The sequence below is a fragment of the Cricetulus griseus genome, unplaced genomic scaffold, assembly GCF_003668045.3.
Source record: "Cricetulus griseus strain 17A/GY unplaced genomic scaffold, alternate assembly CriGri-PICRH-1.0 unplaced_scaffold_227, whole genome shotgun sequence".
Classification (NCBI taxonomy): domain Eukaryota; kingdom Metazoa; phylum Chordata; class Mammalia; order Rodentia; family Cricetidae; genus Cricetulus; species Cricetulus griseus.
The window spans coordinates 10,965-29,347 of NW_023276950.1; the positions used below are offsets into that span (position 1 = coordinate 10,965).

General features: G+C 44.8%; 1 protein-coding gene and 1 pseudogene across 1 annotated transcript; one reads left to right on the forward strand and one right to left on the reverse strand.

The window, feature by feature from the left end:
• The first annotated feature begins 5,026 nt into the window (after nucleotides 1–5,026).
• On the forward strand, nucleotides 5,027–13,293 carry LOC113838916 (ephrin-B2-like). Its single transcript, XM_035453775.1, has 4 exons — nucleotides 5,027–5,157; nucleotides 8,372–8,655; nucleotides 10,995–11,087; nucleotides 12,370–13,293. The coding sequence occupies exons 1-4, from the start codon at nucleotides 5,027–5,029 to the stop codon at nucleotides 12,732–12,734; spliced, it is 873 nt and encodes a 290-aa protein (XP_035309666.1). The 3' UTR covers nucleotides 12,735–13,293.
• A 3,847-nt stretch (nucleotides 13,294–17,140) lies between these two features.
• On the reverse strand, nucleotides 17,141–17,672 carry LOC113838918 (annotated as a pseudogene).
• Nucleotides 17,673–18,383: the final 711 nt, after the last annotated feature.

Below are 18,383 nucleotides of genomic sequence, written 5' to 3' on the forward strand. Positions count from 1 at the left end.
AGCAAAATCTAAAGGGTGTTAGTGAAAATATGGAAAACATAACCAGGAACAACAAACCACCACACTTTCAGACAAATAGTTATTTGAAAAATATGATCTCACACTGCCTGATAATAAAAAAATATACCACCTAGATGATGGGGGTAACCTTATATACATTTCAGCAGAAAAAAAAAAACTAACACTAATCAAATTACAAAATGAACAAAAGCCACAAAAGGAATATAAGGACAACAAAATAAACTTCACTAAATGGATTTGCCATACATATAGCACTCGTTGGCATCCACCTCACATATTTCAAAATAGAACCCCCAATTCAGTGACTGCTAAAACCAGTTCCCACTCTATGCCTCATACTGCAGCTTAGGGATGTGAGATCTTAGACTCCCACTTTCGATGCCATGCAAATTTTAATGAAGCTCCTGTATCATTAAAGAGGAGAGAAAATAATACAAACTAATACTTTACACATGCAGTAGTTAATTAATGCACTTGAAGAGATGGATAAATCTAAAATTGATACACTATCATTTAAAATCACAGTGCAAGTGTTTCAGCTATGGAAGGAAAGGTATCCCTAAATGTCATAAGTCAATCTTTACCTTCATCTGTGAAGGGAAGATGGCCTGGAAAACTGCAGCTCTGAAGAGAAAATTATCAAGACTTTTGGGATGTCATTCTATTACTGAACCTTTGGATACCAAGGGCTCTGAAGAAAAATCTACCCTGAGTGTCCAATGTCAGGCTTCACATGCTGCTGTGAAGGGAAGATATCCTGGAATCACACAGATGTGAGGAAAATGGTATTTTGACTGTCAGGAAGTCAGGCTACACATGAAGTTTTGTTAAAGGGGGGGCGTGTTCTTTGTGCAGGATGTAGCACTCCGGCTCCTTTCTCAGAGAGAATCATTACAACTGAGCTTTGCTCCACTCTGCTGTTAGACTTTATTACCAGAAGTGTCCATTGCTTCTCTTCTCTTCTCTTCTCTTCTCTTCTCTTCTCTTCTCTTCTATTCTCCAGTAGAGAGTTTCCAAGCAATGATAACCGTTTCTATTTAGCTCGAGCCCAAATTGTCACTTCTCTTCTTCACTCAACTATGGGGGAAACTGATCCAGAAAAGTAACAGTCTGCTACAGGATTAGTGAAAATATTTTTCTCCTCCTCTGCTCCCTTAAGGGAGTCTCCAGGGAGAAGTGTACGTTGATTGTCTGATCCACTCCACTAGGGAATGGATCCACTCTTTCAAAAGAAGATTTTTACTGAAACTGATGGACAAGATTTACTTGAGTGAGAGGAATCCAGGAAATTGGCTGCCACTACCATTGTGGAAAATGCTATATTCCAACTGAAGAAGCACAGTGTTTATATATGTCTTCTTAGAGAAATAGGTTTTTCATGGAGAATATTTCTCAGCATGTTAATTGGTAAAACTTCAATCCCTGAGATTGAAAAACCCTTGAGAATGAATGGATCCCTGCTTGGGGATTGGTTGGTTTTGAGATCAGATATTGGTTGGATTTTTCCTCAGCTTATCAGGGATAGAGTTTGTTTCTTTGGCTTTGGTTACAGGGCCGATTGTGTTTCTTTCACTAGCCCTTTTTAATTATTTGGGTCTTCTTTCAGGGTATGGTTCTTTGACTCCAGATTCATTTAAAAAAGTCTGTTTATTTCACTGTTCCTAGTTCCTGGATTGGGGGGTATTTCTTTGGCCGAACCTTTTTTTCTACACATATGACTTCCATGAGTGTGTTGGAGCAACAATATAAAAATGGACATCATAATGTTTGTACAGATTGTTGACACTGGCAAATTCTTCTATAGAATACTGTTGTGTATCTGATCAGAAGTGTGATGGCTAAAGACCCCACTAACCACTTGATAATGAAAAGCCCTCAGAATCTTTTTCAGGTTCTCAAGAATGATTTTAACATGCAAAGGCTTTAAGAGATTGATTGCCCATAAAGTTTTACTACTGCATAAATGCAAAATTAAACCAAACTGATTGCATTTATATTTTCACTACTGAATATTTTGTAAGGATTTCAAAGATTCCTCATCAATGCAAAAGCTTGACCACATTGATTACCTTAAAATGCTTTGTCTACAGTATGTGTTATTTTATGCCTTTGAAGAAATCATGGAAATGCAAAGGCCTTTACACAGTGATTGCATTCTTAGAGTATCTTCCCATTATGTGTCCTTTTATGTATGTGAAGATGAATATGCGAAGCAAAGCTTTTACTGATTGCCTATTACCTCCTCTTGCAACTAAGGCCAGAAAGTACTGTGAGGAGTACTGGTCTCAGCCCTGAAATAGTGTGGAGACACTGGCTCCTGGTTGGGAGGCAGGCCTTTAAGATTAGAAGCAAAATCAGTGGCCTAATTGGAGTTGAGGGTATGGTGAGTGGCTTCAGATTAGAGATGAATGCAATGATTTAGAAATTAGCCCATAAGCAAAGAACTGTTGGTACTGTCTTGAAATTGGTAAATTTCAAATTCACCAACAATTTTTCCCTTGGAAAGGGCAAAAATTCTTCACTTGTAAATGACCCAAAATAGATTTTTTTGCCTGTTGCCAGAAGGTCCTTGTTTTAAAGTTACTGCGGCCATCTCTGATGTAGTCTGGTATAGATTTTTGTTTTGTGTTGTGTTTTAATGTGTTATATTTGCTTCCTTGGCGTGTCATCTTTGCAGCCAAACAGGATCTACAGGCACCTGGTGGTGCTCCAAGGAGCCTGGCTGGGACCTGAGCATTGCTGTTAACACTAAGACTTGTCCCCCATAGTGGATGAGGGAGATGCTAGCTTGGGATGCCTACAGAAGTCACCCTTCCCATCTGAAGGTTAACGATGGGCCCGCCCCTCCTCCCTCCCCCAGCCTGGCTGCCTCTCCACACTTTGCAATTTAATTCAAGGCTCTTTGAGTGCCAGCCCTTCTTGCTCCGGTCTGGATTTAATATTTACATTTAAGTGTAGATTAAACAAATTTCCCATGTAACCCCTCAGACCCATAGAGTGACATATGTATGTTTTTGTGTTCGTTGGGTGTGGGGCAGGGAGGATTACAAGCATTGATTTGTCTGGGAGACAGGAGGCAAGCAGTATTATGCGTGTCTAGCATCTGGAGTGGAGTGTCTTCTGTTATGTGTTAGTGAGGGAGTAGTGACTTAAGTTTATGCACTATGTTGGTCTTTAATAGTATAGTTTTCTGAGCTGTGGCCACCGATGCAGAGAGAGTTGCTAAAGGCTAGCATATCTGAGGAGCAGGCCTCCCCAAAATTCTTTCTAATGGATTTTCTATGTATTAGAGCGCTCTGCATGTTAGGGAAGGAAATTCCACATAGATGTCTGCAGTGGAGCTTTGGATGCTCTGTTCTTGGGGGTGGCAGAAAGTGGAGAAGGGTACCTGCATGGAGAGTGGACCAGAAATGGGGAGCAGTGTCGGGATTGGCGCCAGGCCAGCGGGCACTGCAGGTGGGATGCAAAACTTGGCGCTGCCCCGAGAGTCCATCCTGACTATAGTTCAGCCCTCTGGATCACTTGGTGCCATAATCAGGCCAGGAGGCCCTGAATCATGTTACCTCATGTTCCAACTATGCCCAGAAAGTGTTATGGGAAATTCTGGTCTCAGCCCTTGAAGAATAAGGAAACGCTTGCTGGCTCTTAGCTTGAAGGTAGACCTTTGAGATTAGAAGCAAAATCAATGGCCTAATTGGATTTGAGGTTATGGTGAGTGTCTTTAGAGTAGAGATGAACGCATTGATTTAGAAATTACCCCATAAGCAAAGAACTTCTGGTACTGTCTTGAAAGTGGTAAATTTCAAATTCGCCAACATAATTGACCGAACACGCTCCCCTAATTGACCAAACATGTTCCTTTTCGAAAGGGCAAAAAGTCTTCACTTGTAAATGAGCCAAAATAGATATTTTTGCCTGTTGCCAGAAGGCGCTTGTTTTAAAGTTACTGCGATCATCTTTGATAGAGTCTGGTATAGATTTTTGTTTTGTTTTGTGTTTTAATGTAAGTGTTATATTTGCTTCCTTGGAGTGTCATCTTTGCAGCTAAACGGGATCTACAGGCTCATGGTCGTGCTACAAGGGGCCCGGCTGTGACCTGAGCGCTGCTGTTGCCACTCAGACTGCGGCCCCGTGGAGGCTGAGGGTGATGCTAGTTCTGGGTGCTTACAGAAGTCACCCTTCCCTTAGCAATGATAGCGATGGCCCGCCCCTCCTTGCTTCCTCAGCCTGGCTGCCTCTCTCCACTTTGCACTTTAATTCACAGCCTCTTTGAGAGGCAGCCCCTCCTCCTCCGGTCTGGATTTAATATTTATATTTAAGTGTAGATTAAAGAAATTCCCATGAAACCACTCAGAGCCACAGAGCGACTAAGTATGTTTTTGTGTTCGTTGTGACCACTATACTTGGGTGTGCAGCAGGGAGGATTAGAAGCATTGACTTGTCTGGGCGAGAGGGGGCAAGCAGTATTATGCGTGTCTAGCATCTGGAGAGGAGTGTCTTCTGTTTGTGATGTGTTAGTGAGGGAGTGGTGACTCATGTTTACTCACTAGTTTTCTGAGCTGTGGCTACCGATGCAGAGAGAGTTGTTGAGGGCTTGCATATCGGAGGAGCAGGGCTCCCCCAAATTCTTTCTAAAGGATTTTCTAAGTATTAGAGCGCTCTGCAACTTAGCGAAGGAAATTCCACCCAGATGTCTGCAGTGGAGCATTGGAGGCTCTGTTTTTGGGGGTGGCAGGAAGTGGAGAACGGGTGCTACATGGAGAGAGCACCAGAAATGGGGAGCGGGGTCGGGATTGGCGCCAGGCAGGCAGGCACTGCAGGTGGTATGCAAAGCTTGGAGCTGCCAGTGGGCGAGTCCATCCTGACTCTGGTTCAGGCCGCCGAACCCTTGGTGCTATAATCAGGCCAGGAGGCTCTGGATCAGAGGCTGGAAGGCATCAGCTACGGGCATAGGCTCCGCACTTGTCCTGGAGTGCGCAGAACTGGGAGCAGCTTGGCCATGGCCATGGCCATGCCCTGGTCTAGGAGGGAGTCCGTGTGGATGTCCTTTTGTGGACTTTTGATGCTTTTCTGCAGAACTGTGATCTCCAGCCCGAAAGTTTTAGAGCCTATCTACTGGAATTCCTCCAACTCCAGGTAAGTGGCGTCCACGATGCTTTTGCTCACCTGGCCCGGGCCTGTCCCGGGGGTGGGGGGTGGACGCCATGTTTTCCAGGCGGGGAGGATGCCTCAGAGCCTGTTTATAGACCCTGAGGCGCCTGTACCCCACCCCTAACCCTCCACGTTTCCTTACGTGGGGACCAGATGGACTTCCTGGGGCTCCAAACTCAAGTGCTCTTGGGTGCCCGATAACTTGGCGACTCAGGTGGCACCTCGAGAAAGGTTTCTGATGGTTGTTCCCGGCCCTCCTGTCTTTTTGGAGAATGGAGGAATTCGCCACTAAAGGGGCTGCAGACGCACATCAACGGGCAGGCTCTGGAACCGGCAGAGATGTTGTGCTATTGGGAAGCACTTGAGCTAGGACCCCTAGGGAAAGCGACAGACATTGGGTTTCTGGGGCAGTGGAATGTCCCTTTGGGGAGGGGACAGTGGACCCGCAATGTCCTGGAGGCGGCGTGAATAGGAGTCTGCTCCACAGCCAGGACGTGCACGGCGGAGCTCGCTGGCTGTGTTAACTCGGGCAGCCCGCCCTCTGCAAGCTGGCCTTTCCCTTCGTGTCGGAACTGGTGGCCCAGTCTCTGAGAGGTCTGGAGAGCTGGCTCCATTTTAACAACGCATTTTGGGAAAGCTCACAGCCTTGCAGCTCTGCAGCCTTCCTTTGGGTGTCGCTAATCCCTTGAGCAGACTTGCTTTTAGCAAAGGGAACGGGGGAGGGGGGAGGGTAGAAAGTCAGGGCTGAGACTAACTTTTAGGTCTGGGCTCCAAGGGTGAGCTCTGGTTTACAAAATGCCAGCCATCCTTTGGGATTTGCGACCAGGGACTTGGGAACCTCACGTGGTTGCTGCAATTACTTCATCTTTCAACTAAGTCCAGAAAGTGCTGTGGGGAGTTCTGGTCTCAGCCCTGAAAGTGTGTGGAGACACTGACTGGCTCCTGGCTTGGAGGCAGACCTTTGAGATTAGAAGCAAAATCAATGGCATAATTGGAGTTGAGGGTTTGGTGAGTGGCTTCAGAGTAGAGATGAACGCATTAATTTAGAAATTACCCCATAAGCAAAGAACTGCTGGTACTGTCTTGAAAGTGGTAAATTTCAAATTCACCAACATAATTGACAAAACATGTTCCCTTTCGAAAGGGCAAAAATTCTTCCCTTATAAATGTGACCTGAATTAGATAATTTTGCCTGTTGACAGAAGGCCCTTGTTTAAAGTTACTGCGACCATCTTTGGTGTTGTCTGGTATAGATTTTTGTTTTGTTTTGTGTTTTAATGTAAGTGTTATATTTGGTTCTTTGGCGTGTCATCTTTACAGCTAAACTGGATCATACAGGCACAAGGAGCCTGGCTGTGACCTGAGCGCTGCTGTTGCCACTCAGACTGGGGCCCCCCGTGGTGGATGCGGTGATGCTAGCTCGGGTGCTTACAGAAGTCACCCTTGCTTTCTCAATGTTAGCGATGGGCACGCCCCTCCCCTCCTTCCCCAGCCTGGCTGCCTCTCTCCACTTTGCACTTTAATTCACAGCCTCTCTTAGAGACAGCCCCTCCTCCTATGGTCTGGATTTAATATTTATATTTAACTGTAGATTAAAGAAATTCCCATGAAACCAACCCCTCAGAGCCACAGAGAGACATAAGTATGTTTTTTTTGTTCATTGTGACCACTAAACTTGTGTGTGCAGCAGGAAGGATTAGAAGCATTGCCTTGTCTGGGGGAGAGCGCTAAGCAGTAGAATGCCTGTCTAGCATCTGGAGAGGAGTGTCTTCTGTTTGTTATGTGTTAGTGAGGGAGTGGTGACTTATGTTTACTCACTCTTTTGGCCTTTAAGCGTATATTAGAGCGCTCTGCAACTTTGCGAAGGAATTTCCACCCAGATGTCTGCAGTGGAGCTTTGGAGGCTCTGTTTTGGAGGTTGGCAGGAAGTGGAGAAGGGGTGCTGCATGTACAGAGGACCAGAAATGGGGAGCAGGGTCCGGATGACGCCAGTCAGGCGGGGACTGTGGGTGGACTGAAAAGGTTCGCACTGCCCTGCGAGTCCATCCTGACTATGGTTCAGTCAGCCACATCAGGCCAGGAGGCTCTGGATCAGAGGCTGTAAGGCATCTGCCATAGACATAGGCTCCGCACTCTTCCGGAGTGTGCAGAACTGGGAGCAGCTTGGCCATGGCCATGGCCCAGTCCAGGAGGAACTCCTTGTGGAAGTTTACCAATACTACCTTCTGTCCCCTTAGTGTGTGTGTGAGGGAAGTGGATTTTAGTGCTGATCCTCCATGCTTTCTGCTTTATTCATTAAACAAAGTTAGCCAGGGACTCCATTCAGCTTAGGTGCAGAGTGAGACCCAGATTGGTTTAAGTCACCAGAAAGGAAATATCTGCTTTTTTGTAGTCTTTTGGCATTTTAGGAAATTCTGACTATTTCTTCAGGATGGGGGGCTTTCTTCATGCAGTGGTTATTGGATTGGGCTTACTTATGGGGTCTCCGAACAGTTTTAATAGGAGTGTAAGGTTTCTGGACTCTTCTGCTTCTGAATATAGATGATAAAGGTCATCATTAAACCTTAAATACTCTCTTTAGAACCATTTTGTTGACTTTCTTCCTAGTTCTCATGCTGGATCATAGTTTGGGGCTGTAGATGTGTTGCTTCTGTGATCTCTTTTATTTCACACTGTTGTGAGAATTATCTGTAGACATTACAGTTGCATACTTCTTCTCATGCCCAAGCACCTGCCACTTTGTGCCTTCCTTTCCATCTTAATTCTGAATCTATAGTAAAATATCCATTTTGTTTGTCGAGATTCATGAAAGAGGAAGGACATTCTGTCTAATTTACAATCTGGTTACATCCCAGCACCTTTTCTTCTTCACTTGACAATAATTGATAATGGCCCCTTCAGCTAAAGTATTTGCTTGTTAATAGTGAACAGAGAATGATAAATGTCCAACAAGCTTGCTGCTTCCTTCAGCTTTTCACACAGAGACTGGTGCATATTTATGGCAGGCAAAATGACAGGCAAATGGCAGGCAAATGACCAAATCTCCTTGGCCTCCAGCTTTCTGTTAGGAACGGGGTTAAAGTTATCGAAGAGCTATGCAAGAAAGCCCTGCATGTGTTTACTAACTGTGCAGTGGTGAGTTCTTCACTACGTTTCTTGACCCTCCATTCTTGTGGGGCTTTTCTTTTATGTGTTTTAGATTTCTACCTGGACAAGGCCTGCTTCTATACCCACAGATAGGAGACAAATTGGATATTATTTACCCAAAAGTTGACTCTAAAACTGTAGGCCAGTATGAATATTATAAACTTTGTATGGTTGATAAAGACCAAGCAGACAGATGCACCATTAAGAAGAAAAATACCCCCCTGCTCAACTGTTCCAGACCACACCAAGATGTGAAATTTACCATCAAGTTTCAAGAATTCAGCCCTAACATCTGGGGTCGAGAATTTCAGGAGAACAAAGATTACTACATCATATGTAAGTATAGAACTCTCTCTCTTTATTTTCTATGCACTGGGATAAGCTAACTAGGTTTGTATTGATTTCTGTTTCCTTTAAATTAACATGGTAAATCATTTGTTAAGAAGCTTTGTTCTTTTTGTTTTATCAAAATAAATTAATTGAAAATTGGTACCCTGTAGTGTCAGTATTAATTAAATATAAATACTCAGCAGGGGCTAACCAGGCAGGATTCTTATGGTATTAAAATAAGTAAATTATACGAAGGGACTCAGTATCTCTACTGACAAAACCATCTTTAAGGAACTTTTATGAGGTTTTTATAGATAAATCTGTGTGATGCTTTTTCTCTCCATCCTTCCATCTGTCTTTCCAACCATCCATCCACTCATTCATATAGTGTGCATTCTGTTCCAAGAACTGTGTTTCAAAGTTAGGACTCAATAAAGCAAAATGTAATAGGGGTACACTTCACCATGACACCATCACTCCAGACTGGCAGAGCTCAGAGCTTAGTAGCATGGGGCATACAGACAAAAGGCAGTACGCGTGGTCACGTTATGTCCTGATGGAAAAGAGTAAAGTGTAGGAGTGCTGCCTGAATGATACCCCTGCATCTGTCATAATAATGTGGCATTATTTCAGGAGCAGGGGATAGGTGTTCGCTGGGTATATCTGAAGTGCATTTGTGAGCTGTGCCCATTTTGATGGAGATAAAAATTAAAGCAAAATGCTGGGCATTGGTGGCACATGCCTTTATCCCAGCACTCAGGAGGCAGAGGCAGGTGGATCTCTGTGATTTCAAGGCCAGCCTGGTCTCCTGAATGAGTGCCAGGATAGGCTCCAAATCTACACAGAGAAACCCTGTCTCAAAAAACCAAAAAAAATATTAAAACAAAATAAAACAGCTAAAAAAATAGCCAAGAGGCATAGACAAAAATTTGGAGGGAGAAAAACAAGATAACGTTGACAAAAAATAATTTATATAGTTTCTTACTATACACACATCTACCCCTAAAACTCCAACTCTTTGAATGTGCTTGATCCTTAGGAAAATGCTGTGGCCTTCTTGCCTGTCTCACTTTCAAGTCTAGCAATACAGAAAATAGAGCTGTTTTCACTGCTGAAGGAAAATCCAGACAGTATGGCTTAGAACACTTTATAAACCAGCAAATGTCAGGGCCAAAACCCAAGGCAGGGCCAAAAAACATAGATCACTACTGTAATTGTATAGCCATGTTTCCCCAGCCATGTATGCACTGTAAAGAGAACATGCAGAAATGCATGGTGTATGTACAGGAGTAGCAAAGAGAGTGTGCATAGATAATAATAGTGACTATTCTGTACAAATATGCAAAGCACACACATGACACTGCAGGGAGTGAGAAACATTGGAGCATACATGCATAGTATACATACACAGTGAGCATAATAGCAGGAGACAGACACAATGCATCCATACTTTGCAGCTTTATTTACAAAGCCATTTAGAGAATTCACTGGCATCAGGATAAACAGCAATATCTGTAGACAGAACAGCTTAGACAGACAGAAAGATATTGTGAGAAGGGTTGTGCTCCCTCTCTCCCCTCATTGTGAAAGTGGATAAGGCCATTGTGGGGCAAAGTGGTTGCCCCTACCTGGTTATATCCATGTTGTCCCAAAACCCAGACAGGGAAAGGGGTGTGCAAACTCTCTGTCCAGCTGGAGTTTACCCTAGCAGGAAACTTGGCTGAAGCAGCTGATGGGGGTTGATAAAAACATATGCTTGCAGGGACTTACACGGTGATGAGAATGCAGACTCAGAAGACTTGAGTTCTAGTACGCTACTTCAGCACATTCCTGGCTGGAGGAAGGAGCAAGGGGGTGTCAGAAGGCTACCCTGATAGTGTTTACAGAACTTGGAGGTTTGACAAGCATAACATCTAGTTCATTGTTCTTTAAGCAGGAGGTCTGGAGTGGAAGAAGCAGGAGTTGAGAAATGATTACCAAGTTTTGAAATTACCATGTTTGCTCTTTTGAATTTTCTAGTTTGCCCCCCTCCCAGGAGTTGGTGGGTATTTTGGAAGGTGCTGTCCCTTTTACCTATAGAGTAATACTAAATCATGTGTATATGGGAGAGTGTGTTTAATCGCATTTAGAAGCAGGAATCCTACATGTCACAATGTTTCCAGCATCCATTTTTCTTTGTTTATTTTTCTATTTCCATTCTGCTTTCAGCACCCCATATGTGCAGAAAACTTATGACAAAGAGTGAATTCTTAGTATTCAAATTGTTTTCAGACATTTCATGTTCATGAAATCCTATTGATTTCCTGATTTGTTCTTTATTTTTTGTCCATTTTATTTTTAATCAGCTACATCCAATGGGTCTTTGGAAGGCCTGAATAACCAGGAGGGAGGGGTGTGCCAGACAAGAGCCATGAAGATCATCATGAAAGTTGGACAAGGTAAAGATCAACTGCTGCTTTGTGACCTCACTGTGAGCTGGTACAGCCCCCAGCTACAGTGACACCTGGGTTGACGCTCACCATCACCGCTCTTGTTAGTTTTGAAGGCAGACCATTTTCTGCACTTTGAACCACTGGTTGACAAGCTGACATGCTCAATTTTTCTCATTTAGATCTCTCTAAAAGTTCAGGCCAGTGAGACAGGGTGTCTGTTTCAGATACATATATATCTCTTTACAATGCAGAACACCTCTTTGAAAAACAATCAAAGTGTCTAGTACATAAGCACTGGCTATGCTGCTTTGTTTCATTTTCAAATCAGGATAAACCAAGAGCTGTGTTTTCACGTAGAATAACTTATTGTGAAGAAACAAAGAATTATTCTAATTAGAGACTAGTATAGCTGTAATCAACTTGCTTAGTGAAATTGAAATGCCATCTGGAATGCTTTGACTCCCAAATGCAAGAATCTCTATAATTTCCACAGATGGCCTCCTAATCTAAACCTAACAAATAACTAGGATTGCCATTCTGATTACAAATGAAGGTAATTTTCTTGTATTCCTCAGTGCTTTGCATAAAGAGTCTTATGTTCATTACTGTTCATGCCTCTTGAGATATCTTTGCAACTCCTGAAGCTTGCTACATTGTCAGATGTCTGTGCCATGATTAATTGCTTCTTCTTCATGTAGATGCAAGTCCTGCTGGATTAACCAGGAATAATGATCCACCAAGACGTCCAGAGCTAGAAGCTGGTACAAACGGAAGAAATTCAACAAGCCCTTTTGTGTAACCAAATCCAGGGACTGCAGTGTAGTGTGGTTGTGTGTCTATGGTGTGCATTTTTCTTAGAACCACTAGAGTCAGAGGAGCCTCAAAACACATCCCAACCAGTGGGATTCACTGTGGTCACAGATTCCTGGGGTCTGTGCTCCCAGTGAGTCAATATTAACTCTGCCACTAAGACAGATTAATTCAGCCCAGTCAGTGTCTTACAGTCACAAGAGCAGAGCTCACCAGGTGTGTGAGTTACCGATGCATCCTGAAGTGTTGAAACTAGGGATGTTCCAGATTTGCTGTCTAATGTTTAGGAAGTGGTTGGCCTGGTGAGTGAGTGTCAGACCTTTGAAGCTCCTTCACCTCATCTGGTGACCTGTTGTCCAGTTCACCCTGTGAGTTGAGCATTGGCCAGGCTTACTTGTTTGCATTTAGAACGTTCCTTCTTCAATCTAGAGTGCAGAGTCTCAGAAACATAGTAACTGGCTTTTCTTGCTTCTGGCAGGTACCAGCACAGAAGGCAACAGTGCAGGGCATTCCGCTAACAACCTCCTGGGTTCCAAAGTGGCCTTATTCGCAGGAATCACATCAGGATGCATCATCTTCATCGTCATCATCATCACCTTGGTGGTATTGCTGCTCAAGTACCACAGGAGGCACTGCAAACGCTCTCCACAGCACACTACCATACCCAAGCGAGGTGGCAACAACTATGGCTGGGAACCCAGTGATGTTCTCATACAGCTAAGGACTGTAGATAATGTCTTCCGCCCACACTATGAGAAGGTCAGCGGGGACTATGGGGACCCAGTGTACATCATGCAGGAGATGCCCCCACAGAATCCTGCCAACATTTACTACAAGGTCTGAGGCCTGGGAACTTTGCCTCCCAAGGGAACTCTCACCTTGTTGTGGGTGCAGGGACTGCCTGAGCCTGGCTCTGGGGGTGGAATGCCTCCTAGAAGATCCTGGAGCTGGACTGTTTTGTAGGCTGTAACTTTTCAGCCTTGGGGAACCACAGACTCTCCCCAGAAGCTGGAAGATTGCTAAGAGATCCCCAGTTGGACTGCTGTGTCCCTGTGTGGACCTCTATGCTATGCACCCAGCCAGGCACTCAGGCCTCTGCAGATCCCGGGGAGGACACGGTGGGCTATGGGTGGTCTATGCAGCAGTACCTTAGGAGAAAGTTGCACCTCTGCCTCTGTGTTTCCTGTCATGCACACTGTACTTGTCACTCGGACCTCGGGTAACCTCAGTAAGGTTTTCAAAGATCCCTAGCATTTAATCCTCACTCCTTCTGTTTCCAGGGCTCTGCAACACCTCCCCAGACCCTTCACTCCACATCCCATATCATTAAGGGACACTCACCACCCAGCCCTGGCCCCATCCTTTACACCAAGATGAAATTAAATGTGTATTAGTTACAGAATTCTGCTTTCCTGGACGCTTGGCTGGGTTTGCTGGGAAAAGCCTGGGTGGTGTGGCCAAGTGAGGAAGGTTCTGGCTACCACCGCAAGTGGAGCATAGTGGGGAAAGCAAGAAGGAAACAATAGATAGTGCTTTGGTTTTGCTGAGAGGAAAGAGGAAAGTGGGAGACTACAGACTTTGGTGAGTGGTGGTGAGCTCACTATCACAGCTATGCAACAGGGAATCAAAGACTCTCTCCTGAAGTGGAACAAAGGAGCCGTTGTTATGAAAGGACTGGCCAGAGTTCAGATGGAAAGGACAGACCTCTGGGGCAGGACTGTTGAGGTACTGGCAATAAAAAAGCACAGCCCTGGATCTACAGGAGAGTCAGTCTGCTTTGGGAGATGGTTTAAGCAGACTCAGCTGCTATATTACCATATTTTAATCACCACAGGGAAAATCATGTAGGACAACAGCAGAGAGCCAAATCTGACCTAGAAGTTGAAAAGCTAAAGGTCAAAAAGGTTGTAAGTCCATTACCACTAAGGATATTGGGAAATTTTCATTAGCAAAGGTTGGTCAGATTCATCTAGTCCCCATGAGTGCCCTTCTTCTTCCCCGATTGAGCCTTACACTTTGGTTATTGGTTGATGGCTGTGCTGTCTGGGCTGTGAGGCTGTAACCTGTCTCCATGTCAAAGCAAAGCACACATGGCCCACCTCTAAGAGTCCTTAAGATGGAGATAACATTATGATGTCAAGGGGAAAGAGGGAGATAGGACATATTTATAATAGGTGTATAGAACACAGGGATATACAATGAAAGATATTTACTTATATATATTTTAAGATTACACACAATACATACCACGAGACGTGGAATTCATTGGTTGTGGCAATTAAAGCAGTACCAGCCCTAAGCGCTTTGCAGGTAAAACATCAAATAGAGCTACTTCTAAGAGAAGCAGCATCACCCCAAAAGTTATCAATTGTCCCAACTCACAGGACTTCAACCCGGGGCAAGAGAGTCAGGGATAGCGAATGGGGACAAGACACACAGAAAGAACAACCACAAGACAGGATTCTGATCAAGTGGCAAACTTTATTTCTCGGGCTAGTTTATATAATCAGTAGAGCAGGATATGGGCAGGGGTAGAATGGGTTGTTTGTGCACCAGGTTTTATTATAGGCAGGATATTTGGAAGCCAAAAATAAGAAGTTTGGCAGAGTAAAGTGTTCATGAGTAAGAGGTCCAGGAAGGTTTTCCTAGGTGACTGAGCCTGTGGGTGGAGGACTGGGTCAAGTTGTTTCTTTTCTTGAGCTGAGGCTCTAAGGAACTGCTATGTAAAGTTTAATATACAACTATGTGGCCAGCCAAGAATGGCCTAAGATCTTATGCCAAGCCCTGAGATCTTTGGTTCCAAAGTGTAGCGCCTGCACTACAACATTTCCATAGTATAGGGCTAGGTACTTGGGTATTTAATTAAAGACAAGACAGCAGGTCTTTCTTGCAGGGAGAGAATGCCCTTTATTCCAACAAGAGTGGGGGCTTATATACCAGTCAACAGGCATGTTGGAAAACTACCCAAATCACAAGTTCAAGTTCCCAGGCCCGTGAGGCAATCCTGAAAGGGCAAATAATAGAATAACAGGAACTTGCACTCAGGACTTCAGGGAAGGAAGAAAACAGGATGTACTTGCTAGGTAAGCTCCTAGTCACAAGCTGGTCAGCAGACCCCTATGGGGGAAGGGCCAAACAAGCCCCCCTTTTATATATACATATAAAATGAGAGTCTGTCTTAGATCACCCAGAACAACAACATCTGCTTTACCCGTCATTGAAATGCCTGCCCAGGCCCCTCAGACCCTCTGGCTTAGGTTAGCAGACATCCCCTAAGTCTTACCCATCATTGACTGCTCACTTGTCCTGCAGGCCCAGCCAGACCTGAGCTGAGGGGTTATCTGCTGCCAAGGAAAGCATGATTTGCTTGGTTTAAAAATGGCACTGGGTTTGCCACCATCCTGTGTGGCAAAGGCAGACTGGAGCTAAATCGGCACTGCCCAGGGCTATAATTCTGAGGGCCAGCAGCCTACTCTATTCCTTAGTTAATTGACCTCTTAGCTGCAGTCCATTTAACAGGGAGTCTCCTGAAAGGGGAGGCACCCTGGTCTTAATAATTAGAGTAGCCAATTGAGTTGTGTGAAGATTTAAAGTACCCAATTGCACTAAAGAATTGATATTATTTTGAGAATTTAAGGCAGGGGCAACCTCCCCTGAGAGCTTATCCAGCGTGCCTTCTGTGGCAACTGAGTGAAAGATAGTGATGTCAGCTGTAGCAGCAGTGACAGTGGCTGCTGTGATGTGAGGAAGAGCTGGTTCTCTCCCAAGTATTCCAATGGCATAGGCATAGTACCATGAACTCGAACCACCAAGGCCAAACTCTCACCACTCCAACGGCTTCTCAAACTGAATTCCTGAAGGGAACAAATAAGCACTTCTCCCTTGGGAGTGTTAATGCTCATTGAAAATTCTCTGACAGCTGTCTTTCCCAGGCTAAGTTTGGAGCTGACCATCACTGTCCACACCTCACTCCAAAGACCCACCAGCACCGGGACAGGCTGGCTCCTCACAAATCCCAATGGGTCTTTTGATGACTGTAGTTTATCAGCCAGGAACAGGGCACACACAACGCTGCGGGACCCAAATTGGGTCTCACTATCATGTGGGAAGATGCAAACAGACCCTGGGGACCACAGCAAAACTGAATCTGGCCCCTTCCAAAGGCCTGAGAGAATATCTCTCCATTTAACCTGAGGTTTTTGCTGTGCACAGGACCACCAATGATGGTCTGCTGCAGAGATACCAGAAGCATCCACAATTTAAAAAATTAAGATATAGGATAAGTGATAGAGTAGAGTGAGGAGAACCAAGGTGACCCTCAAGGTTGCCCTTCTTTACTTTAGCCAAATAGGTTTTCAAAGTACAATGGGCGTGCTCCACAATAGCCTGTCCTTGGGGATTGTAAGGAATACCAGTCTTTAGAGTAATCTCCAAGTCTTGATAAAAATGATTGAAACCTCTGCTGACATACACAGGGCCATTATCAGTCTTAAACACAAAGTGCATTGGCTGATGCTGGCAGCAGGGTCGATGACTGGGAACCCCCTTCCCAGGCTGGTGGAAAGAGAGCTTGTGGCCAAGAGCTAAGTGAAAAACCAGTCTCTTCCAAACTCATCTCAGATCTGGCCACAGCTAGTGTGGGGTGGTGTGGGCAACAAGGGAGTTGAGAAGGAGGGGGAGAGCAGCACCCTTTGATAAAGGTGGGGAGATGGGAAGCCCTGAATTCCACACCCAAGGCCAATTTCAGAGGGAGAGGAGGGTTACAATCTAAGATTTGGCCAAGGGCTGGAGTGAGGGGGACAATGGCTTGAATAGGACATGACTTAAGAAAGCAGGGGTGAAGCCAAAGCACCCCGAAGTCCAGCAGTAGTCCCACAGCTTCTACCTGAATCCTTCCCTTCTATTCTAAGGGCCAGCACACAGTTGTGACAGGAGGGAGGGGCAGGCAAAGACAGACCCAGGCCATGTGTCAGCAACAGGTGATTGTGTGACGTGTCTGTTCACAGTTGCATTAGCTGTGCCCACCACTCCCAAAGGAAACTGATTTCAACACACCTTCTTGATCCCAGAAGTTCAAGTAGGCAGCCAGGGGTTATGGTCAACAGATGTTACTCAGCACAACTTAGGTACTTCAAATGGACAAGAAATTAGTATCAGAACAGTGTCTCAGGATGAAGTCCGAGTGGAGCTTCCTCTACAGTACTTTGAGGTGTACAAGATGAATCTAGAAAGTAAACTACTGTGGAAAATGAAGACTTAGGTTGGATTGGGGAGGGGAGGCCAGGCCCTTGGTGACTAATTGCTGTAACACTGTCCTTCTGTTGGCTGTGGAAGCTTCAGGATCTCTTTTGACATCATCAAGAGCCGAAGCTCCTGCAGGATGACTTGATCCTATGGGATTCCTGCCATTTTGCCAGTACTGCCGTGGCCCTTGTATCCACCACTCCATTTGAACTACTCATGCAGTTCATATTGACTTTTGTTACAAATCTTACAGATGGAGGTGCATCCAGGTATTTAGGCCCACATTCTATTTTAAGGCTGTATATTCGGTTTTCATACATTGATCTTGGAGGCCCAATCCCTGTCCATCTTGTGTCATTTCCTCGTCACCCTCTAGACCCAGGCTAACTGTGCCATCGCCTACTCCTTCCTGTCCTTCTTCCAACTCTTCCAACGGTCAGAAATTTCGAGGGAGTTTTACACCAGAGCCTGTGCTGGCTGTCAACTTGCTTGCCAATTGTTTTTTCTTAACTCGAGTTCCCCATATATTGAGGGATTCTGTGATCTCAGAAAGAAATAAATCTTCCTTGCTAAATGCTTGTCCCATTTTTCACCTTTTCCACATAGGTAGTGTTCATCAACCGAAAGTCCCAAGCGCTGGGTAGGTTTCTGGGTCTTCCTCCAACCAAGGCATACAATTGACATTGTATTGGATATCTTACTGCATTTAGGGGCCCATCCCTCTGATGAGCACTGAAGTTCCCAGATTCCCAACTGTATGAAGCCACATGTTGGGCACCAGTTGTCCTGACCTGCAGGATGTCAACCTAGGGCAAGAGAGTCAGGAATAGGGAATGGGGAAAGAGACACAGAAAGAACAAACACAAGACAGGATCCTGATAAAGTGGCATACTTTACTTTTCTCAGGCTAGCTTATATAGTCAGCACAGCAGGATGTGGGCAGGGGTAGAATGGGTTGTTTGTGCAACAGATGGTAGTGTAGGCAGGATATTAGGAAGCCACAAAGAGGATGTTTGGCAGGGTAAAGAGTTCATGAGCAAGAGGTTCAGGAAGTTTTGCTTAGGTGACTAAGCCTGTGGGAAGAAGACTGGGTCAAGTTGTTTTCTTATCTTAAGCTGAGTTTCTAAGGAGCTTCTATGTAAAGGTTAATATACAACCATGTGCCCAGTCAAGAACAGCCTAGGATGTCTAGGTTCTCATTCCCAGACCTGAGATTTGACTCCCAACAAGAGACAGTGTGTCTCCTCA